Here is a 25,171-nt window from a genome sequence, read left to right as displayed (position 1 = left end):
ATGGCTGGTACCTGCCTATCAGTGTTAGCCATCCTTTATGCGATCCTGTCTCTCAAGGCTTTACTTGAGTTTCATCTGCATGTAGGCAGAAGCAGCATCCAAACTTGTTCCTGGTAATTGCTACTATGAGCTTACATCCCCAGAGTGCCTTTCATCCTGTAAGATCATACAGATCCAGCTTTAGAGCAGGGTCTTGAAACCTGGCTTCTTGCCAGCTTGGGGCGGGTCAGGAAAAAATCCCTCTAATTTGGGTCACGTTATAAGTCTTAGGGGAAAAAAGGAAAGGAAAAAAAAAATGGCTTTACGTATTAAGTTGAGATTTGGCTGCATTTCCTGAGGATCTCATGCTCCCAACAGAGGCTGAGAACTACCTCCCCGGTCACTGCAGCTCAAGGCAGCAGCAGGGCACACTGGTCAGGGCAGCTGAGTCCACAGCCCAGAGTCTGCCTCTGCTGTGCTCTCAGGGCCAAAGAAAGTGGCTGTGTTACTCACTCGGTTAAATGGACTCAGATTTTCAGCAGATCTAAAGGTTGCAGCCCCGCACATAAGCTGAGTTTTGATGTGATGGCATGGACAAGCTTCCTGTTTTATTCAGCTTGCTTCTAAAAGCATCCTAAGAGATGCACAAAAACTACATGCAGCAAGAGTGTTAAGGTTACAAAGTCAAGTACTAGAAATGCTGGAGGGGCTGGTATTCAGGGCATGTCCTCCAAACACATATTTTTCACTTCTCTATGGACTGCTTCACTGAGAGCTCCCTAGATGTGAGCATACTCATTTTCACAGCCTCCCAGCAAGATGCTGGGGTTGTATCACCCCCTTTTTGCGGAGGGAAGATGGATAAGCAGGGAAACTGAGCTGAAAGGATCCACTTAGGTGGAGGATAGAGTTACTAACCTGCCTTTCCAGCCCTGTGGACAGCAGGGGCCAGATCCCCATTGACCCCTGCTGCTTCAGTAAACACGTGGAGCTTGTGCACACCTGGCCCTGATGCTGCATGACAGGGGATTTCCCAGGTAATATTGGAACAGCTGACACTTTGTGACAATGGCTGCAACCTGCAGATGCTGAGTGACTTGCCAGATGTCACGTAGACACTGTGTGATGGAGGCACAACTACAGTCCACCCCAAACCTTTCTAGGAGAGGCATTTCAGTGGTTTTGCTGAGACATCCCTTCTCTTTCTCTGGTCTGGTCTTTCTCTGTTCCATGACTTCCAGCTCCTGTTTTCCTCCTTTTTTCTAAATGCTTGGCTGTGCAACCTTAGTAATGTGGTTTTTTAATATCTTTTTTTTTTTTTTTTTTGGTGGTGTGTGATATTTACACAGTTACAGTCCTAACACCTTGTAGAAATGATTGCATGTGAAGGAGGAGAAACATAAACTCACTGCAGCTTGAAATATTGTATGAAACTACAGGAAAAAGGGAGAGAAAAGAGTAATGGGGGAGAGGGACTGTTTTCCTGGGGAAAAATAGGGTAGCCTTAACATTATGAAAATATTAAATGACTAAAAGTAATTGGGTGCCTGAAATAAGGATGGATGCTTTGCCATCTGCACAGTGTAAGTAACATCCATCTAAATATCTCTAGTCAAGCTATCCCAGAGGACGTAGAATTAAAATAATATTATGCCATGTGACTAGCAGTTTGGGGGCAGAAGAAGAATAGGCAGCGTCCTAAGGCTTGGGTAAAACCCTCACAGGAGGTCTGCTCCAAGAGAAAAAGCAGCTGCTCTGGAGGACTCACTGCTTCGCTGTGCATGGCATTGCACCCAGCAGTGCCGTGGACCAGTTCGAAGTGCTTAGCAGCAGATTTGACCCCTTTCTCTATGCAGTTTTTCTGATACTTAACATCCCTTTTTGCACATAAATTGGAGCCTGCACCTGCTGATGCCACCTCTCCTGTCAGCGTGGGTAGATTCAAAGCATGGGGAAAAAGGGGCAAGTGTATGTGTGAGAGACCTACCTATGTTCCCCACCACTGAGGGAGAACCGGTGCACATCTGATTGAATCTGGGGGTAACTAAAGCAAGTTGCCTTGAATCCTTTTCAACTCCCATTAGGCTGCACGGTTAAAGCCAGGACTGGTACTAAACAGTCCTGGCATGTAAAGGATGGGGAGAATATAACAGACCTAGCAACTCGAAACCAGAATCATCTCTTCATTTCTTTAAATGTTTGCAAAGACTGTGCTGATTCTCATGGCCGTCCCATCTTATCAAATGTTCTGAACTTCAACTTTTTTACTAAGTGCTCATGGAAAAGCCCTCCCTTGATACGCTGGGATGACAACTTGCTGCTTTCAAACTAGCTCTCTGATGCAACTCCATGACAATGCATGAACAAGTGGCCTCCAACCCTGGGGAACCCTCCCCGATCACCAGCTGCACCCACAGCAACATCTGCATAGCAACCCTGCGATGTCAGGCTGGCCCACACAGCTTGGAACCTGCAAGCTACCCTGCAGTGGCAAAGTGGTGTGCTCAAATGTGGAAGATGAGATATTCTCAATAAGGATACCGATTTCAGCATCAGTCTGCCAGGGGAGCTGTTATAAACAGCAGGGAATAAAAACATGATTTTAAAAATTATGAGAAAAGACTTGACAGTGTCCTTCTTCAGAGGCAGTTTGAAAAATCCACACAATAACTGCACAGCCAGGCAAATCCATCTTCTGAATAAAGGCAGTGTAGTCAGCTATTTCAAAATAAAAGACAGATAGCAAGGACTGGCTGGCTCAGGAATTTAATAATAATGAGATATGAAGCCATTCATCCCTAGGTCACCAGTACAAATCCTGCCCAAGCTGGGAATAATAGGAAGCTATTACCCTCTGAGGTATGTTTGCTGCTGCCTGGGAAATGAGTTGGGGAACCTGCTGGGCTGGTAACTACATGAACAAAATGCTGAGGTGGTGCCATTGGCACCTACTGCCAGCCCTCACAGTGCAACTGGGCTGGTGGCAGTGGTTCCTCTCCCCTCCCTTCCTCATCAGCTCCTCTGTGATACTGCGACCTATTTGTTTTGGCTTTGCCCCTGCCTGAGCCCACCCTGTGCGTATCTGTGTCCCTTCTTTCAGGCGCTGAAAGACCCCACGTTGGCAGCCCGCAAGGATTTCCAGAGGGAGGCAGAGCTGCTCACCAACCTGCAGCACGAGCACATCGTCAAGTTCTATGGGGTGTGTGGTGACGGCGACCCCCTCATCATGGTCTTTGAGTACATGAAACACGGGGACCTGAACAAGTTCCTGAGGTATGTGCAAAGGAGAGCATGGCTGATGCCATACATCTGCTCCGCAACTTTGGTGTGGCTTTTTATAGATCTGTGGTGTACCAGTGACACCACTGCCATGTGGATGTTCGTGGGCTGGGTAATGTGAGCCAGTTGTTCCAAGGACAACTTGTAGGAGATGATGGTCCTCACCAGACTGGGTGCTTTATTAACCCTACCCCAACATTTTCTCATAGGTAGTCCCGGGGTGGTCCCTGTGCTATGGAAACCAGACTTCTCCCACCCCAGCAAGTTGAAGCTGCAGGAAGCATGGCTGCAATTCCTCTCTGTCCTGTGGGGGTATGATGTGAAGCCATGGCTGTCAGCAGCTCCAAGTCCCATCCACCTAGCAAAGACATGCCCTGCTGAAGCAGGAAGGTCACTAGCCATCACTCCCCATGTCACCCAGCTCCTGGTTCAATAACATTATTACCAAAATAATCCTTTGAGAAACTTGCTGGAGTCCTTGGTCTGATTGGTATCCTGGGCATTTACTGATCTCTAGTTCTTATTCCTATATTCAGAAAAGAGCTGAGAAATGCTGGAGGGGCCTCAGCCAGTGCCTGTGGCATCCACCCTTTGTCCTTGTTCCCTAAGCCTCATCAGACAGATCCTGAGGTAAAAACTATCCTAACCTGTGGCACCATGCTATTCAAGAAGCCAGGCAAGGCCTGCTGAAGTGCTGTAATTGCCTTCCCTGCCTCTAGAGAGAGGTAAATTGCTGGACACCCCAACCCCACCCCTCAGTTATCATTCAACCATTTCATCAGCGTGAGGCAGATCATTTGTGTGCCCTGAGTCTGCCAGCAATGAGGGGAAGGGAGCACTGTGGGAGGATGTTGTAGTGCTGTTCTCCCACGATACAGAAATTATGCTCTGAAACCTGCATGCGAGTGGAGTGGTACTTACCTCTTGAAATAATTAGTAGTTTTATTTCCCAGTATTTAGAAAATTGGACCCTTGATATTTTCGTGTTTTGACTGCTAAGTGTGAACATGACTGCAGCGGGAACAAGAAGCTTGAGCACAGCAGGTCTAGATCTGGGGTTGGGATACACTCGGTGATTTTTTTTCCACCATCACACTCAGTGTCCAACTGGAAACCCAGGTCGTTCCCTGAGGTTTTAATTTCTAAGCAATCGCCTACACCAGAAGAGCTAGGGGGAAGGACCTCAAAGGTTTCTTTCCTCTGCCAAGTAGTGTCAATCTGTCTGCGGCTCCCTTGGGGCATTCACAGGGAAGTGGCTGGGCTGGGGACATCCCTGCGTTGGTTTCCCTCTTTATTTCAGCATAGTTGTGGGTAGATTTGAATGTGATATGATTTTGTAGCTCAGTCCCTGTCTCAGGGTCTGGACAGACGACATCCTTGACAAGGCAGGATGAGTGAGGGCTGATGTTACACTAGCTTTGCAGAGCTCCTCAGGCCCATGTTCAAAGGTGAGCTGCCTTGGTTACCCTGGGACCCTCTCTTCTGGTACCCTGTCTTGCAGGTGCTCAACAACCTCCCAGCAGCAGTGGACTGAACTCTGCCTACTGGCATGAAACTGTGCATTGGGCTGAGATGGTGTCTTAGCACAGAGTGGAGAGGCAGTGTTAAGGACAGTGCCTTAGTCACGTGACTGGAGGAAAGCAGTCTAACATAGAGCATAAGAGGCCATGTTCTTAGAGTACTTCACAAGGAAGAGCAGAAAATTGACCATTTATTTTCCTGGCAGAATTACCAACCTTATTCTCCATAGAGGAGGCAGACATTACAGCTGAGGCATACCCACCTTCAGTGTTCTAACTGACCTCCCAAACAGTCTGCTCCAAAACAGGCTCTCCTGCTGTCTCAGGGGGATGTCTTATGCCCACTGCCAATGCTCTGTGTAATTGCTTCACACAACAGTGTGGTCCTAAGGCTGATATTGTGCTGAAGCCATGTGCCCCCACATCCCAGACCTGTCCTGGGACGTGTCTGAGAAATGCTCATGCCCTGGGAGGCTAGGGCCTCCTGTCCCAGTGTTGCTGGAAAAGAAAGCTCATTGTATCATCTTTTGCCTTTATGAAGGAAAACAAAGTTTCCAGATGTGTGGTCCCCAGGACTGTAGCCTCACATCTTCCAGCCGCATTTAGCTGCCAGCTTTCCCTTCTCATACAACAGTGGAGCAAACATCTATGGAGCAAGCAGCTGCGAGTTCCCTTCTCTGCAGGTTGGTGTGTGATAGGCAGTGAAATCCCTTTGTGTCCCAAGAGAACCTGGCTTTTGGGACACGGGAGCTTATCCTCAGCAAAATGCCTAAGGTGTCATACAGAGAGAGAGCCTTGGGCTTTGTCTTGTCAGCTATCTACTATCCTCACAGCAGCAATGGTGAGGGATGGGAGCTGCAAGGGAGTCAGAGAAGGTCACTGGTGCAGGAGTGCCTGGCATCCCTGGAGAGTAGCAGTTTTTATTGTGGCATGATTCACCCAGCCCATAGCAGGAGATGGTTCCTTCCAGGCACTGGAGGCCAGAGGTGCTGAGAGTCTGTAAGAAACACTCAGATGGACTTTTCCCAGTTTAACTGCAGAAATTGAAAAAGCAGTAAAATGGAAGAGGCTCACTTTAGACCCAGTTTCCTAGAGAAAAGCACTATAAATAAATTCCCCTAAGTGTTGTTAGACTTTTGTGGGCTTCCCAAAAAAAGACAGATAATTTTACTGTCTGTAAAATAAACTGGCATGGCAAGGAGAAGCACTAGGATCAACACCTACCAGCTTGGTTAGAGGTGTGGGTGGCATGTATTGGGATGGCTCTACATGCCTCCCGAGGCCCCTGTGTGTAAGACCATTGCTGATGGTGCAACAACTTACTCTGCTTTCCACACCAGGGGAGACTGAAATCATGGTGTCCTGACTAATAGAAAAGGGGTAGTGAAAAGACGCTGCCATGAGAAAATACAGGCATTGCTCTCCAGGGAGCATGGCATCCCTAGGGCTGGTGTACACAGGGGCTGGAGACTGCCCACAGGCTGTGTGCGTGGCAAGGCTGGGTGCTCCCCAGGACACAGACCCACTGCTCAGGGGTCTGCAGCAACCACCTCCCCTCACTGCTCACCAAATATCTCCACCACTTCCTCCCTTTCCTTCTGTCACTGGTTTTCTAGCTTTTGTTTTCTGTCTGTGGCAGCAACACATTTGAAGTAGGGATGGCAGGTTGCCACTCTAAACCTTCTTTGCAGTCTATAGTAAGTTGTTGCCATTTGCTGTTAACTCAAAAAGGCAATAGATTTTGTTAGAAAAGTTGCATAATTCTGATGGTTTTGTGTCAGTCCTTCCTGTGGAGCAGCTCCCACAGTTGGACTGTCTTGGGACAGAAAGAGGCATTTCAGCAGAGGAAGACAGAGGGATGATTTTCTTCCCAATATTGGGAAAAGCCTCCATCACTCCATAATAGAAAAAAATCCCAGCAGTTCTTTAACAGGGATCCACCCAATCCTATGGCCTTTCTGAAAAGCTGAATTAAACCCCTTTCCCCAAGAAGAGATGAGCAAGACCCCTGTTGTATTCCCTGAAGGCTTCTTGACATAACTAAATGTACTAATATCCCTCCTGTTAATCTCATAAATGCCTTGATACTTCTTTCTTCTGGACTATACCCACATGGGATGGAGAAAGGGAGGTGTATACATTATATAGGACGTACCAAGATGTGTCCTATATAGTAGGATGTAAAAAGAGCCAGTGAAATAATGGTGTTGGCTGACCATTTTTTAAACATCACCTGTTCCCTTCAGACACAGATGTTTCTTTGTGGGCCATTACTGAATTTTGAAAAAGGTGGCAGTAATGAGATACTGATTTATCCTTCACTTCTCTCCTAGGAATATTTACTTTTGATGACAACAGGTATCAGCTGCAGCTAAATATTGGTGTAACTACAAGGCATGACTGGTACAAACTGTCCAGCACAGTTTTAGAAGCTATTGTTTGTCCTGCTTTGCTGGTTTTAGCTAACCTGCTCAGTCCTAGCTCAGCTTCACCTGCTGTCGACATCTGTTGTCACCACCAGGTAACTTCCTGGGGTAAACCCATCTGTGGGCTGTTTAAATAAGACATCAAGCAGTCATTTCTGCATACAGTCTTCTGCTGTTGCTCCTCCTTGCCCCCAGCAGTTCTTCCAGTGTGCTGCTGCTCTCACCATGCCTGCGAGCCTTCGAGATTCCCCCGGCAGCCCCAGCCCTGCCTACTGCAGTGCAGCTCCCAGCCAGCTCATCCCACATTCATTGCAGCATCACCCACTCGTAGCTCCTAAAAAACACTCCTGGCTTGTCAGCACTCATTTCTGGAGTTCCTCTCCTCTTCCAGCTGTCCTTTCTGCCAGGAGGGGACCTTCAGAGCCATGTTCCCAGTGGCAGGGCAGCAGGAGGTAGCTCAGGACAAGGGCATTTGAAAAAACTCATTTGAGCCCCAAATGCCTGGATGCTAATCCCTTCGGTGCAGCCTCAAGCCCAACAGAGCAATTAGGGAACAGGGACAAAGAAGGGAAACGGTTTGGATCTTGTGGGTTATTCAGTCCCATGTCAAGAAGGAGGGAAAGCTCTGTATGTGTAATTTCAATTTGCTAGCACTCCATGGGGTTTCTGCTGATGACAGGGGTGAAACGCCAAGAATCATTTCAAAGAGAACAGTATGAAAGCCTTGGAGGAAATGCTGTACTGTATCTTAGTCACAAGAAGGAAGGTCACCGCAAAATCTCCTGCTTTTCCCTAAATATGAGGGCTTTTGTTATTCCACCTTCACGCTGGCTACCACAGGGTGAGCTCTACCAGGGGAAGAGACATCAGAAGGAGCACAGCAAAGACAGGCTTGGTACACAGCGAGGAAGGGGACTAAAAAAGGGACAGGACAGGAATGAGACTGACCTTCAGTCCTGCATTTGCAGTGCACTTGGTTCAGCAAAATATTTCCTTTTGTTGCTCAGGATGTTCTCTGTATCTGCCGACATTCAGGTGTAACCTTTGCACCTCTGCTCATGCCTGCACACTTTACAGTACCTGTGTTACATCTGGGATAGCTTAGGGTATGAAAGGTATTTTCCAGGGATGAAGTTGCTGGAGTTCCTCTGAAATCTTTTATGTGATCACTGGTTGTTTAGTATAGAACAGGGGGAGGTCATTTGGTGATATGGTGTTTGCAGAAAACAGAGGCGGCTGTTTGGGATTAATAAAGAGAGTAGGTACAAAGAATGTGATGGCTGTGGAAGAAAAGAGGGTGATACCTTTACCTCTGAGGAGGTTTCCAAGGTATGAGAGTTAACTGGACCACACACGTAAATATCTGGACACTCATTAGTTTTGCATAGCTCTTGCCAGAGTACAATGTCCACGTTGCATCAAGCCAACGGTCCCTCTGCCCTGGTAGTCTGTCTCCACCAGTAGCTGTAAGAGGTTGCTTGTGGAATAGTAAGGATAGGAGGATGTATGGCACCTGCTCACCCACCAAATGTTCCCCCAACCTCCTGTTCTCTTAAGCTTTTCTTTTTTTTCTTCCTACCGGAGCTGTGTGTACCCACCCCAGTAGGAACAGCGACTGTGTGGGATTCCTATCTCCTGGTCAGTTTTGAGACCCAACTCTATGCTTTTTGCTTCTTCCTCCCTATAGGGCACATGGCCCAGATGCTATGATCCTCGTGGATGGGCAGCCTCGACAAGCCAAAGGGGAGCTAGGGCTATCCCAGATGCTCCACATCGCTAGCCAGATCGCCTCTGGAATGGTGTACCTTGCCTCCCAGCACTTTGTCCATAGAGACCTGGCCACCAGGAACTGCTTGGTCGGAGCCAACCTGCTGGTGAAGATTGGAGACTTTGGGATGTCAAGAGATGTCTACAGCACTGATTACTACAGGGTAAGGCAGCTCCAGCAGCAGTCTGGTGCTCAGAGCAAAGGGAGACTAGGAAATGTTACAAGAAATCAGTTTTTGGAGCTCTTGGGCTCACTTTCTTGGTTATTCCCTCACTGAAACATGTACACAGGTGTTGATCAGGCATCCCTGAACCACTGCCCTCACTCCTTTTCAGTCCTGTGCATACTTGCAATTCAGACACCCATGCAGATGCCTACACACAGAGCTCTCTGTTATACTGCAGCACACAGTCACATGCTTTGGGTTGACTCTGAAGTCATCCCATTCTTCCTTCCTTCCTATTTTTTCTCCCTCTTTTATGAAGACATTGATAAATTAAAGGTATTTCAAAGAGATGACAAAGTCTACAGGCTGTGACCTCTGGTGTTAGATTAAAGAAACTTAATACAGAGACCTAGAGAAAAGGCAACTGAGAGACTGACGGATAAATGCATAAAATATGGAAGAGGAAATAATAGGCAATTTAGGTTCGACCTCAAAACACTTTTTTCCATCAGGGTCATCATTTAGACAATGAAATAATTTGCCAGTGGTAGGTTGCTCAGGGCCTGTCATTAAAGAAGTTCAGGAAGCAACTAGACAAAAATACCTGGGTTTAGGGCAGAGGCTAATCCTGCACTTGTCTCTGGGGACAGACTCAACGAGTCAGGAATGCCTTTCCAGCCTTTTCTTCTGTGGTATGTGCTCGCACTCTTCCTTGTCTTGCACAGTCCCTATGTACCTGTCTGCACTGCCCTATCTGCCCTGGATGGCAGCCTCCCTGGGGGAGCAGCGTGTTTCTCACCCTTCCTCAGCTACAGGAGAAGCTGTGATGTACAGAGTTTGAAGCACACTGGAGCAGGCATTTGTCGCCAGCCCATCCACCAGCAGAGGAGGGCTTTTTAGGCTAGGGAGCAGTGGTTTCTAAACTGATGCTTGGTCTAATGCTGGTTTATTTCTGGTTACAACATGAACGTTTGGCTTTGAGAATGATTTCCATCAGCTACCCAAGAAAGGGTTGACCTGTGGTCTTGATCTGATTCAGGTGGTTTTCTTTATGTGATAGGCAGATGGCAAGTGGAGTTACTGTGTTGCAGAGGGCAAAAAATGTAATCAGATCCCTGAGACATATCACCTTTCCCAGCCCAGGACATTGGGTTATCACTAAGTTTAATTACCAGTGAGGGAACCAATCTTCACTGTGCAGCACAAAAGCCCACATTGGGAAAAAGGTCTCGGTGCAGTTACTGGGCAGTGATGAGGGAAGAGAGGTGGCTACGGTCCCATTACTGCAGAATCATCAGAAGGCAGCAAGTAGGGAAGAGAAAATCCAGGAGAGGATGAGAAGCAGCCTGTGTGATTACACGTGTTCTTGCCTGGCTCCTTTCTTCAGCTGTGTTAGTCCTACCTCAACCACAGTCAGTGTTACGCTGCTTGAGACTATCCCAGCCAAACTCATGTTCCTGCAGCACTGAGAGGTCTCTCTTCAATGGGAGAATTTGCTGCTATTGCCACGTGAAGGCTGGGAGAGCCTCCAGAAAGTGAGAATTGAGAAGGTCTCCATAGGTCAGTTCACTGTTGTGGGTTTTTTTGTCTTCTCTGTGGTGGTGTCCTGTAGACCTCATCCTGTCTGTGCAAAACGCTTTGCTGAGAACTGCTCTATGCTAAATTGTACAGTGTTGTAAGGCTTTTCTGGTGGACTTTTCTCTGCTAACGCAAATTGCCATGCAGACCAAAGTAATAACTAGTTATCATCTGTTTACCAGTGTAAGAGCTGAGCTTCAGACCAGCACAGCCTTTTGTTCTTAGTTGATTTTCCTTTCTCTGTTTTCACTGACTTTTGGTACTTCTAAAACTCTCGATCAGTAACTCCATGCTCTGCATGCACAGAGACCTTTTCCTGTTACAGTCCAAACAGGGGTCCTAGCAAATTAAGGTTTTGATTGTCCATATTTACATCGGTGGCATGAGGGGCAGAGGGTTTTCATGAGTTGCCCAAGGCCAAAGCAGGATTCAGTGGCAGAGCTGGGAAGACCATCCAGGCCATATATTCCCCCCAGCAAAAAGCAGAAGTGTCTCCTTCCTTCCTCCAGCCACAGCCTAGCCACACTTCTCCCAGCATATTAGAAGAACCCAGACAGGTTCATTTCTCAATATCCTTCTCTAATCACTAGCATGTGGGACATGTTTACCAGGAAAGCACATGGAGGTGATCTTATTATTCACCCTTCTGGTGCACAATGTGACAATCTCTCTCCTTCCCCATCCACCACTATCTCATACTGGTCATCTCCTCTCCCTCTGTCTTTGCACAGCACCACTGCATTCACACTCTGAAAGAACTGGTGTGAGCCTTGCTGTCTCTGGACTGGGAAATCTATTTAGTTTCTATGTGGCAACCTGCACTTCTAAGTTCCCTATGAACAAGAGTAGTCAACCCTTTGAACAGAAACCTGGTTATGACACTACTGAAGCCACATGGAGCTCATGAATTGACTCTATTAGGCTTGACTTTAACTCTGGTAAGAAGAAGCAGTCAGTTTCTCCTGCAAACATAGGTGAGAAAAACAATATGGCTTCACAACAGTTGTGCATTTGTGCTCTATCTTCCTTGCATTTTTACTTCCTGACAATTCTTGCATGAAAACCAGCTCTTCAAGGATCCTGAGACAAACCTTTCTAGTGCACAGACCTATCATAAAATCCTCTAAGGTAACCCAAGAGAGAGCATTTGAATTGATACAGACAGAGAGTAAATGAGCTCAAGTGTGAGAACCAAACAGCTCCTGGGTCTCACTTAGGGAAGGTGGAGATGTGGCTGAAGAGTTTAACTTTGAAACTCTTTGGTGCTGCCCCTGGTCACATATACAACCTGCCTGGTTATATTCCCAAGTCTGATTCTCACTGTTTCTGCAGCAGCTCTCCCCAGTTGACAGGCTGCCATTCCCACCAGTAGAACCTGGAGCAAAGTTCTGCTTTAGGTGGTTTCTAGAAAATATTGCTTTGTATGTCCAAGCTGCAGCTCAGGGAGAATTGTCATTTTTCTGGAAAAACAGTGAAGGATTTGGAGAATAAGTCTTATGAGGAGCGGCTGAGGGAACTCAGGTTGTTTAGTCTGGAGAAGAGGAGGCTGAGGGGAGACCTTATCACTCTCTGCAACTGCCTGAAAGGAGGCTGTAGTGGGGTGGGTGTTGGTCTCTTCTCCCAAGTTACTAGTGACAGGACAAGAGGGAATGGCCTCAAGCTGCATCAGGGGAGGCTTAGATTTGGATATTAGGAAAAATTTCTTTACTGAAAGAGTGGTCAGGCACTGGAACAGGCTGCCCAGAGAGGTGGGGGAGTCACTGTCCCTGCTGGTGTTCCAAAACATATGCAGACGTGGTGCTGAAGCACACGTGAAGGACATGGTTTAGAAGGCATGGTGGTGTTGGACTGATGCTTAAACTTGATGATTCTAGAGGTCTTTCCTGACCTTAATTATTTTATGATTCCAGCTTGAAGCTGACAGAAAGTGACAGGTCTGGAGCTCTCTGCAAGGAAATGTAATTTAGTCCATTGGGTCCCCGTGTTTGCTCCTGCCCAGGCCCCATGAGCGCAGATAACTGGGCACGTGGATATGTGTGTTCCAGGCTGAAGTTTAGCCCCTAGCCATTTCCTTTCTTTCCCATTTTTTAACCTTTTAAAACAAAGAAAGAACACCATCTGGCTCCTGCATTTGTGGGATGCAAAAGTGCTTTAACAAAGGTGAACTGCTTAATTTCCTGTTACACATTTGGATACAGAAAACAAACATTTGTGTAACAAAAGCAGCAGAGAGGCTTGTTTCCCCTCTCCGCAAGGCTCTCCATGTTCTGCCTGAAGACAGATGCGTCCTTTTCCTTGTGCATCACAGAGGGATCCTGTCAGCTGGTGCCTTTAAACCTTCTTTCAACAAGACAGGATAGAAAGATGATGATTGTGGAGGTGTAGGTAGTGGGGAGAGGTGAAACAGCATCTGATTAGAAAGTGGAGGAAAGTGGAGGGACTGGGGAGACGTAGCCCAGCATCTGTGTGAAGAGTAAAGGCGGGGATGCTGAAGAAGCATTTCTGTGGTGTGTTGTGTAATGTGCTGTGTAGTCTTTGGTGTGGGTCTCTGTGGGAAGGCAGGATGGAATATATCCATATTGGAGAGAAAAGATTGGGGCGGATTTCGTTTTCCTTGTTGTTTTCTTTAAAAAAAAAGTGTGAGTAGGCGATTTTTTTAGGTATGACTCAGGACTGTGACAGCAGGTGGTGGGATGTTGCAGGTCAGGGACGTTGTGCCTCAGTTGAGTGTGGCATTGAGGCTGCAGAAAGTCAGCCACACGGTGCCTGCCCCCCACTGCCTGGGGAGCTGGAGGCTGCCACAGTGGCTGGGAGGTTTGTGCAGAGGTGGGGGCATTACCAGGGCTGGGCTTAGGACCCCCAGCTGCTCTTTAACCCAGCAGACAGGGGTTTGGTTGCTCCAAGAGCCCTTCTGTGGCTCTGAACTCACCTGTGCTCCAGTAAAATCCAGGTAATTTTCCTTTCTTCCCCCAAAATGTTTAATTCCATTCCAAAACAAAATCATGTGGCAGCTGCCCAGGAAAAGGGCAGTATTTCTTCATCTTTAGAAAAGAATACAGTCTTAACTCATAGTCAACAGTCCTTAATAACTTCCAAGGTAATGTCCTGACATGGGTGGGAACCCAGTAGTGAAGACATATGTCGAGTAGAGGTGGGATTTATGTACGCATTAAACCTCATTAAAATATCCCTCTGTCCAGATCTCCTGTCTCACCCTTCTGGCGTCCTGCCCCAAATCCTGTGCTGGGCTTGAAGCCTCTAGGGGATTTACCTCCATCCTTTCCCCAAGGTCTGTCCTGAGTGTACTCTAGGTCACAGTTCATCACACAGAGGACACCTGCTTGTCAAAGAAAAGACGTGCAGGATTTGCAAAGGGCTCTGAAAATACATTTCTATTTCTAGCAACACAGAGCTAAACATAATAACAACAAACACTCCCTGCTTCTGTGTCCTTACTGCTCTGGAGCATTGTTTGGATTTGGGAGAGAGAGAAGGTTTGCAGGAGGAAGTAATATCTTTTATTAGAACATACAATATTGTTGGAGGGGAAAAAAAGAATGAATTTTAGACACACAAACCTTCTCTGAGCTCTTTTTTTTTTTTTTCAGTAGTATCAGTTGGTTTAATAAAAGATTAATATCTATTCCTATGAACCTTGGCTCTCACATCCTTAGACCATTAGAATCAAAACAACATTTTTGCTATGTCTTTGGCCTTAGGTCAGTGTTCTTTAAAACACTGGATCCCTCTGGCAGATGCCTCCTCCTCTGAAACATAAAGGTTTACTGTGTAAACATTTTCTTTCTTCTCTTTCTTTAAAATGGCTAGAGAAAACCTCATATTCTTTATAATTTTCAGTACCCATTGTCAGGTTGCTTCCTGATGACCATCTCCCACCTAGACCATCTCTTACTTTAGTTCTTCTCTGGAGTTCAAAATTGTTTTCTTTCTCCTGGGTACAGTCAGTTATTTTTCCAGTGAAGCTTCCACGCAAGTAATAGATCACCAAGGTTTAGCAGCTGCCTGGGTCATGCTCCTTTGGAGGCTCATTCAGCACGGTAGATAAGACTAATAGACAAGCCTTACACTGAAAGTAAATTTAGTCTGACCCACATTCTCCCAGATAGAGGGTCCCTAAATGATCACACCATCATTGAACAGTGCTCTGTTCCCAGTAGCTTTGAACTTCCTGCAGAGGTTCTCCCACTGGCATTTTTGTGCATCCTTGCCAGGGCTCCTTAATACCCCTGTGTATCCTTCAGCTGTACAACACCTGCTTTTCTGTCCCCCGATGATCTCTTTGCTGCTTTGCTGTCCAACCCATGCAGCACATCTACAGCATGGGAGATTGAGCCTAGTAGAGGGAAACTGCTGCCCAGCCCTGTTAGCACCAGGAAGAAGCCCTGTGATGAGTGCACTAGGGGTCTGCACCATCACCTACCAAGGAGAATGCCAACAGGAAGAAGGGAAGAAGACTCCCTCTGAATTTCTATCTGGGATATGGTACTGACTCACTTTGGGGGACAAAAAAAGCTGCCACTCTCAGGTTTTACTGTAGACCTGGTGTATGCTGGCAAGACTGGTCAGCTCTGGACAGAGTGTGAGCCAGGCTCTGTGCACCCAGACTCTGTGCTTAGACTCCATTTCAATGTCGATGGGTGGGGGAAAGAAAGTCTAGTCCATGGCTGTGTTGCCTGTTGTGTGTAATCCTGTGTAGATGGTACAATGTGTGTGTCACATTCAGGTTCCAGCATCAGTACCATTTCCAGCACCTAAGTGCGGTGCAGACGTTAAGCAGCTGAGCGTTGCCTTCTGTCTCTTCTACTCGTTCTTTGATGTCAAAAACATAATGTGCTACTCTTTCTCTATCCTTTCTGCCAGGGTATTTAGAAGGTTTCATATCTGTAAATATATGTTGCGTTAAGAAAAGGAACTTAGAAGTGAAAAGTACTTTAATTTTTCTCTTGTATTAAATGGGAACCTGGAGAATATGTCTTGCTTTGTCATACCTACATAAGTAAGGGCAGGAAAGTCTCATAGTCACCTGGCGATGTGACCTGGAGACCCCTAGTACTGATACAGATGAGCCAGCCAGGCAGAGATTGTCTTGCTATGTGCAGGAGCCTGTGCCTGCTGTTGAAAGTATTACATGCCCTTCTCAACATCTGTTTACCCCATGTGTCCCATTCACCCCAACCCCTGACTTGTTATTTCTTTCCTTGTTTTCATTGCCATTGTTCCCCCTAGATGACACCTCTATGCGTCATGAGGTGGGAACAGCTCATGCCATGGTGCCCCACAACTGCTCTGACTGGTGGTTTGGGGACAAAAGGACAGATTTTCCCCTAACTTGTAGTAGAGCTGGAAACAGGGAAGGTGAGGGAACTGCTGAATGTGGGTGTCTGGGTTAAGTGTCTCAGTTCCTGTCCTGGTGTGTTCTGTGTGCAGGAAAAGTCAGTGTGATATTGAACATGCTGGTCTTTGATATCTCTGTGGCTCCTATAAAAACCTCTGCAAATTGAATTTGTGGCACAGTTCCTTATCTCCTGAAAGGAAGACGTAACAGCATCATCTTGTGTTTTAGCCAGACATTTTTCCTCAACACTTCCCCATTCCTACACTGAGGGAAAAACAAATGTTGAGTCTTTTATTTTTTTTCCCCTCCCTCCTGTTTGAAACAGTAAGAGCCCTTCACACAAAGTAGCTCGAGTGCAGAGGAATTATTTGGAGAAATTAGGTTGTGTTGTATTTCTGGCATTTTCTCAGAAATGATAATTTCCCTAAGTCTCTACCCTGCCAAGACCTCCACCCACACCCTGTTTTCCCCCTCCCCTTTTCCTCACTGTCTACCTGTCTTCCTCCTGCCTGAGTTGCTGTTTTCACGCTGTTGCCATTTATTTCATTTCAGTAATGAGAGGGATGTGGCAGGTGAAGAGCTCTCACAATCTGATGACATCTTCTTTGAAGCACAGGCACAAAAAAGCAGTTTGTTTTGGGAAACAAAAAATCCCTGCTATGGTACTTGACCTCAGCGCTCACCTCTTCTTCTGCTCAGGATAAGTTGCTGCTGCATTGCAAGTCATTTGGCTCAGATTTTTGTTAATATACTCTCGATATTCACCCAAACACTGACGTCCACGCTTAACGCCTCTATGTTCCCCCCAAACCACCCAAACCCTCACATACTTACTGAGAGCTAATCAAGCTTATGATCTTTCAATCAAAGTTCAGCCCCATTCCCAGACATTTGAATTGAGGATTTTGCTTTCTCCCAACCATTGGACTGAGCTCTGGAGAGCTGCGAGTTCAAAGCCTTTCAGTTTAGCTTCCTGATGGTTTTTAACTCCTGACCTTCCATTTGCGGAGATCATGGATGTAGTCAGATAGGAAGGAATTGTTTGTTGTTCAGTATTTCCTCACCTAAAAGACCTGGTGATGTTCATGGCAGGTTCAGACCCAGCAGAGATGCTACAGCAGGTAGTAAAGTGTTGGGACTCCTTGTCTCAGGAGGTGGTAAGTTCCAAGAGTTGAGATGGGTTGAAAAAGTGATTAAACAGATTTGTAGAAGCAAAGTAATCTATCAGGGGCTACCAGACACCAAATACCTCCCCTGTTTCAGGAAATCCCTATGCCATTGATTACTGAGAACTGGAAGATATTGTGGGACATATGCTGCAAGCTCTTTCATTTCCATGCTCTCCCCTATGCATCTCTGGCTGAGGACAGGGTCCCAGCTGACTGGACTTTGGCTGCTCTTAAAAGCTGTCCAGCTGATCTCTGCTTTACTTGGAGCTGGGGAAAGTTCTGGGAGTAACCAGTCATATGCTGGACCCAGCTGAGGGGTGGTGACACTGTCCCCAGGAAGTCAGAGATTCACTTCAGTTCAGAAAGCTGGGATTGTTTCTCAACATAACCAAACTACCCACGCCCGTTCACCTCTGCTGTGAAAACTTGAGACAGAAAGTTTCCCACAGGGATTTAAGTATTTCCTTCAAAGGAATTCCCTTCCCAGAAAACTTAACTAGTCAGGGCAGGATACTTTTCTATTTTCAGTGTTCCCTGGGTGCAGCCAACAGATCCAGAAAGGGTGATCCCCACCCATCCTTGCGTAGTTCCCCCACCTCTCTTGACTGTGAAACTGTTTTTTCCCCTTTTCTAATTTGTATTGTCCAAGTGTGGTCCTCACCACGTGCTAGAGGCTGCCTGCATGCAATGTGTTCCCTTCCTCCCACTGTTCCCACTCTGAACGTCCCATTAACCAGAAAGCTGTGCGATACATGGAAAAGAGCACAGTGCCTAGTTTTGAGCCAGAGAGACTCTCCCATGGTGCAGATCCAGCCAATGCATGTTCTTCTGTGGTGTCACCAGAAAGAAGGAAGGATTTTGCACAGAGCAGGCCAGAGGAGCTGATGGTTCCTGGGTTTTACCAACGTGGCCTGATTTAAGTGGTAGCTAGAGCAGAAGGAGGTGGAGAATCATATGCCAGTGAGCTTCATTATTTTAGCCCCAGGTGGACCAGAAACATAGTATGTGTTCCTGAGCATATGGAAATGAACCATTCACTCTTGGGAAGGAGCACTGCCACTTACAACTGAGGTAGACTTGGATGTGTAAAACCCTCCCCTCTCATCTCCTTTACGTTGTTGGACCCATTTTCCCACTGCATCCCAGCTGGCCAGTGGCCTTCCCCTGCCTTCCCCTCTGCAGAACCATGATCTCAGCTCTCCTTTACCATGGGGACAGCCATGAGATCATACATTGGTCAGGAAAGGTGGGGAGCAACCCCAAACCTCAGTATGATCAGCAAAAGCAAAAGAACTGGAGGCAGCAAAGTAATAAGCCAGTTTAGTGGGAGCATGGATAAAGTATGACTTGGCTTGCTTTTTCTTTATCTGATTTTGGGGTGGGGTAGTGACTCTTTGAGTGAGAGAGATAAAGGTTTTCCCCAGTGTGAAAAGCCTTGCTTCAAGACAAACTGAAGACCTTCCTAGAAAAATTAAGATGCAAATATCTTCATTATCCTCCTTAATTAAGATTTTTGCACGGAGAGAAACCGTTACCTTTATTTATTCCTCCTGATTCCTGCATGGTCAGAGTTTCTGCAGGCTTTCCCCTCTTGATCCACTCCCCCCAGTTTCATAGTCCTGCCTCTCTCAGCCACAGCGAGCTCCTTCTCCACGCCAGCTGGATGGAGAAAGCCCCTCTTTGCAAGCAGCTGTCTTTAATAAACAGGCTGTTTAGGGCTAGGCTGTCAAAAAGAGCATGTTCAATGTACAATCAAGGGGCAACGATGCACAAAATTGCACACACACACAAAACAGGAATCTTCTTAGTGTGTGTTGAACTTTGAACGCTTAAGTGATTCTACCTCTCTCTTCCCCATCCAGTTATGTGGTCAACACATTATAAGATTGGTAAAGGAATTAGTGAGGGAAATCTTTGCACCACCTAATCAATACTGTTCTGCTCAGTAAAAGGCATCTCCCCTCCTCTGGCCCCAGTCATGTTCTCATTTGCCCTCTGAAAACAGAAGTTCACCTTCTTGCTATTTAGGCTGTGGTGACCAAGAGGAAAAGCAGCAGCATGCCTGTTGAAAATGTTTGTTGTTACAGAGTGCGCTGTAACTACAAAAAAAAAAAAAGTAATAAAGCCCCACCAACGCCACATTTCATGGTTTTAAAGAGGCTTCCTGTGCAGGCCAGAAAGACCTTTCCTTTGTTACAATTATATGGCCAGCAACCTTATAAGCAAAGACACTGGATGATAATTTTTCTGAGCATCACTGAGGCAAGACGCCAGATTTTATGGGCCACTAGACTGATCCAATATAGCAAATCCTGTGTTCCACTGTGGATTCTGAGACCAAATTATCAATTAATGTGAAGCATTAAAAAATCCAAATCCCTTTTAGTTCCCTGCAGTCATTAGTGACAAGATACAATATCTATAGCTCAAATGCTTTGCCAGCATCCCCTGGCAGCAAGGCAGAAACTGCACTCCTATTTTTTCCAATACATACAAGGAAAACATATGAGATCAGTGGTTTTTACAGTCAGATTCGGCTGCCTCTTCATATTTACTTAGATGGAGGAATAAATCAGGTTTGGGTTACTCTCTGGGTTAGTTATTTGTTATTGGAATAAATGCATGGTAATAGATCTGACAGAGGAAGATGTTTCTCTATCAGCTCTGTGTTTGAGGTAGAATTTGCTTTGTTCTGCACTATATTATATTGATGGTTTTTTCCACTGCTGGATGACTTCATTTGCTCTACTTCTTTCCAATGTCCATACCTCTGCCACAGCTGGCTTTAGAGTGCTGCTTTATGTGATAGACCTCTCTTTTCTTTTTCCCTAACTGTAACATTGCAATGCAGAGGCAATTTAAACAACCATCATGAAACAATTTTCTAAGCCTTTCCCCCACCCATTTCCTACCTCAACTTTTGGGGAAAGGAGGTGAGTCAGTCATTCATGGGGCAATTCCCAAAGCAGAATGAGCTGTCAGCTACATTTAGCATCTCAGTTTTCACCTCTGGTGTGGGGTGGGAAGGCGCCCAGGGTGATGACTCGCTGGACACACCCTGAGGCCATATTTTTGGTATTCCCTGGGAAGCTGTCAGCCTGATCTCCTAAGTAACACAGCCAGAAGTCTCCCCCCAAACCACCATGCTCACCAACTGCCCCTTGGGATTGTGTCTCCTTTTAGTGCTGTTGGAACACCTTACTAGAAAGTCAGCGGACCTTATGCTCATCATTTACTCTTAATTTGCACACTGAGATCCCTACCCCTTCTACTCCCTCCCATTCACCAAATCCCTCCTACTTTGATACACAGGGAAAAGTAGCGCTGTATTTCCTCCTCCATCATTTTGCTCCTTTTGTCCCCTCCTAAGGTTCAGTTTTGCAAGTGCTGGCATGTTTGTGGGTGATTGGAAGCTGTGGGATGAGTTTCTTTCTTCCTCCCCCAATCTGTGACAGTACTGATGGTACAAAGACTTTTGAGGAAGTGCAGGGTGATGTACCAGGTTCTTCACTGGAACATCTGGCCAATGATGCCCTTAACTCTGGCCAACTCAAGCTTTCTTGGGTAAAGCCATCAGGCCTGGGTCTTGTTCTGCTGGCAGAGCCAGATGGGTCCCTGCACTGTGCCCAGGAGGGCTGGCAATGGCCAAGGAGCAGGGTGCTTAATTACAGGTACAGAGGAACTGCTCAAGCCTCCTAAAACTTCTGCTGTCAGAGAGGGACTCTGGGTCCCCCAAGGGATGAGGCTTCACAGTCCAAGGAGAAGTTACAGGAAGGCAGAGCACCATGTGACTCGCCCAGCACCAGTGCTCACCCCTTGCCCTCCCTCTATACTGGTGCAGGTGCTGGTGACCAGGGCCAGGGGGTCTCACCTGCCCCATGCCCTCGCAGCAAGGGTTGTGTAGTGTTGGGATGTTGTAGCCAGTGAAAGACGTACGGTTCGGTTAAAGACATACCCTTTCCCTTCTTGTCCCCTTGCTTCATCTCCCCCATCCCTCCCTCCCTCTCTCACCCTTCCCTTCTCTTTTGTTTGTCTCCTTCCCTTGTTTTCACCCATTCACTGTCAGGAAGGGCCGCGTCCGAAGGGCCAGTTCAGCGCAGCGTGGCAGCGACAGAGACTGGCACCACCGGCAGCTGCAACAGTGAGTGGATCTCGACCCCTGGGGCAGCTGGAAGAGGGGGACTGGTGCCACTTGAGCATGAAATGACACGTGGGGTTGAGTGGCTTTGGGACTAAGTCGGGTCTAGTGCATTTGGCAGAGAAGGGACTCTTGTGTATGATGGAAACTGCACATGTTTCTACTATAGCAACTCTCTGGGGTTTGTCTGTACAGTGATATAATATGGGACGAGTGCAAAAGTCCTCAGTGCAATCTTCCTTCGTGGGTGTTCAGGCTGTGTCTGTACTAGTGGACAGCACAGGCTGTCCTCTGGCTCTGATGGTAGCGAGCGCACCATGGTTTGTCTCCATACAGCTAAATCACTCTGTGCCTCCAAGGAGGGTGGCATTTGCACTGCTCACCAGGAACTGTCCTTGGCTTGTCCTCTCAACAGTTGTTTGGACACCGTCAAATTGGCATGGACTAAAACCAGACCATTTGAACAGTTGGACTGCCACATGCCAGCCCTGACGCCTTTTGTCTGCTAGTCTAGACACAGCCTCGGTGTCTGACCAGTTGGGTGCTTGCAGCTGCGATTGAGTGCTTGTGAACCATCATTGCCTCAGTGCTCCTCCCATCCCTTGCCCAGTGGAGTGGCAGTGAGAGATCGGTGTGGGTTCAATGCTCTGGCAGTGCAAAGGAATTTGGGTTTGCCAAGGCGGTGGCTGATGGGAGCCGTGCGAACCAGCTGAGGGCTGGTAACACCTCTGTTCACCCTGCCCTCCCTCCCATAGAGGCGAGCCATCATCCCGTTGTGCTTGCTGCATGCTGGAGCCTCTGTGTAGGGATGCTCAGCCCAGTGGATCCCCAGCTGTCACAGCATCCCAGAAGCTACTGCCAGCAAGCTGCAAGGCTACTGGAGGTGAGCTGCAAAAGCCTGTGAGAGGGGCAAACACTGAACTTGATTGCCCTGTGTGGTTTTGCTGCTGGAACACAAGGAAGTGCTCTGTCGATCCAGAAAGTTGGGGAGCCTTTGCTTGAGTCCATTATGGAAGTGAATTATCCTAATCCACCCAAAGACACTGTCTGTGCAGAGCAGTTATTACCCCTCATAAGTTAAGGCAGTAAAGTGATGGCTTTCACACTTTATTTCTCCATAGCTTTCCTGTGCCAGCAAGCCCAGAGAGATTGACATAAATATTTGCAAAGTAGCCGTGACAAATTACTGGGGTCCAATTACCCAAACCTCCCTGTGACGTTGCTAGGCGAGGTATATGCTCCTGGCCAGGTGATGAAGGACTGGCCCAGCCTCCTCCCGGTGTCACCACCACTTCTCCTGCCCAGACAGGGACAGGGATTAAGCAAGTGCCTACGTGGTGTTAAGCAGCTGAGTGGATCTCACAAAGCCCTCCCGGGATCTGTGGTGGAGCAGAGCTCTGGCAGTTCCTGTTGCCAGAATCACACGGGAGTGTGAGTTTAGATATTGCTGATTTTACAGGGGATATGTCAGCAGATCAGAAGATGTGCCACTGAAAGGTGATTTTGTTACATTTATGCCTTTCTGAGCCAAAATTAAATTGCGGGGTGTGGATGGGAATTTAGTTCTAAGCACTGATGTAATTTTGTATCCTCAGCCCTGAAGGCATTTTTAAAAATATTATTTTCCCCTGTGCCCTGACACTATTTTTTTGCCTTTCAATCATGTCCTTAAGACAGAACAAATACTGGGGTTGACCTTTTCAATGTGACGTAATAATATGTGACTTCTTTATAGCTCTTTTAATCCAAAATGCTTGGCACACTATGAATCTGATCCTGCAACTGCTTACCACTGGGCTTATTACTCACTGCTCCAAGCAATCTCTGGGAAGTCAGAGGAGCAATCACACACAGAAGTGCTACACCTGGTATTATTTGCAGGATCAGGCCCTGGAGAAATGTAGCACGTGTCTGTGAATAGCCACATTTTGGAGAGACAAAGGCTTGTCCTCTCATTTATAATTTTTATTCACTATCAGAGTGCTATGCCCAGCACTAACATGACAGCCTCCCCTTGGCTAAAATGTTATGGCAGGTAATGCTTTAGTCATATTTATAGCTATCATTTACATATTGCTTCTTTTTTTTTTTTTTTTCCCAGCTCTGAAAGCATGCTAATTAATAAAATCCCTTAGCTTATCCTGCACCATTTGATCCTGCAGAAATCACAGCATTTTATCTTATTAGTGAGTAGGAATTAAAGAATTAAAACTACTCGGGGGGGTGAGAAGGAAAATGAACACTTTCCCTGTGCATCCCTTCTGAAACAACCTTGCACCATGCCCTCAGAAGCCCCAAGCTCAGCCCCCTTGGCTGGACAGCATATGGGAATCCTAGACCAGTGAATGTCTTGGACTGAAAAGCACTTTCTGCTCTGTTATTTCTGTTCTGAAAGGGAAAGCTCAGTTAGGTGTATGGAGAAGAAGAGTCCAGCAGTGAGATCCCAGCCATGGACTGGGCTGCAGATCCCTTCCACGCTACTGATGTCCTCTGTTGCTGTAGGAAATTCAGTTAGTCCTTCTGTGCCTCAGTTTCCCATTTTTAAAAGGTGATCCCTGCTCATCTTCACTGAAGAGAGTCACATGAAAGAAAGATTGCAAGGGACACAGTCTTTATGGTGTTGGGGGACAGGTAAGTACCTTAGAAATACACAGGGAACCTGTGAGCTGAGATACTTGTCGTACTGGTTCAAGGAGAGTGAAATTTGTCCTCAGTAGTTGGAAAATGCAAAGAGGGAAGCAGGTAGGATCCTCATGCCCATCTCTGTTTAGTATGTTCAGATGGGCAGAACCAGGAGAGAGACCTGCTCCGCCTTCTTGGTGATGGGAAGTGGTTAAATCTGGGGATGGAGACCCACTACCCATCAGCAGGTATCTACATGCTTTGCTGCTGTTTGCCATCAACAGAGCACTGCATCCCCCCTCCCTGCCCTTAAAAAATAAATTCATTAGGAGTAAAGAGGGCTGGAAGGGATTCCCTGGATCATCAAATCCTATCCTCTGTTGCATCAATCACATCAGATTTATCCTCTTCATAATCAAGCACCACTATTAAATGTGCTCCTAAGGGAAGACAGTCCCAGAATCTCATTGCTTTAACTTCTAATTTCCAGTCTATGCTTAGTCATGGCCCGTTTGTTAAACAGCAGGTACCTGGCACAGAAGCAAGAAATTTAACACAGTTTTCCCAAAATAACCACCCAGAAATCCTCTCCACAAAAAATTGTTGAGGTTTCAAAAGGGAATGTGTAAGGTCAGGCAATGATAATGGGGAGGTCAGAGTTCACACTTACCTCTGCCTTGTAGTATAGACTTTACATAATCACCTGCCGTTAATCTTACATGATCTAGTTTAGGTACAAGGCAAAAGTACTCTCAGGACACAGGAACTTCTTTGTCATTCTTCTTCATAACATTCATTGTGTAACCCTGTTTCTTTTGCCAGGTATAACTAACCCTGAGGTAAACATTTGACCATTTTTCCCTTTCTTGGCAGGCTTTCCATGCCATTTATTTACTGTACAAGTCATTACATGCACAGCATCTTTGAGAAGTCACTGAGTTGCATTGCCCCATTTTACAGGTTAGGAAACAAAGCACAGCTATCAGCCATATCAACCCATAGAGCTGCTAGGCAAATTTCCTCCTCCAAAATGCCCCTGCTTTATTCAGTGCAGCCTTACTCACTCCAAATCAAGCAATTGTTACCCAGCCAGAGGAAAGGGGCCGGAGTGTGCCTGCCTTGCAGCACACAGTGTATGTTGCATGCCATGGAAATGATGGGATGCTCCAG

General features: G+C 46.7%; 1 protein-coding gene across 2 annotated transcripts in view; it reads left to right on the top strand.

Moving 5' to 3' along the window:
* The window catches only part of NTRK3 (neurotrophic receptor tyrosine kinase 3), a 229,825-nt gene that overhangs the window by 175,146 nt on the left and 29,508 nt on the right, over positions 1 to 25,171 (top strand). Inside the window, exons 14-16 of one of the 2 annotated variants that reach the window (XM_064456204.1) lie at positions 3,080 to 3,252; positions 8,892 to 9,135; positions 21,308 to 21,382. In XM_064456204.1, coding sequence (XP_064312274.1) covers positions 3,080 to 3,252; positions 8,892 to 9,135; positions 21,308 to 21,382 — 492 coding nt within the window. The remainder of the gene's footprint in view (positions 1 to 3,079; positions 3,253 to 8,891; positions 9,136 to 21,307; positions 21,383 to 25,171) is intronic. The other variant, XM_064456205.1, reaches the window with a different exon arrangement.

Source organism: Phalacrocorax carbo, chromosome 7 (genome assembly GCF_963921805.1).
Source record: "Phalacrocorax carbo chromosome 7, bPhaCar2.1, whole genome shotgun sequence".
Classification (NCBI taxonomy): Eukaryota; Metazoa; Chordata; class Aves; order Suliformes; family Phalacrocoracidae; genus Phalacrocorax; species Phalacrocorax carbo.
This window is presented reverse-complemented; position numbering and strand designations above follow the sequence as displayed.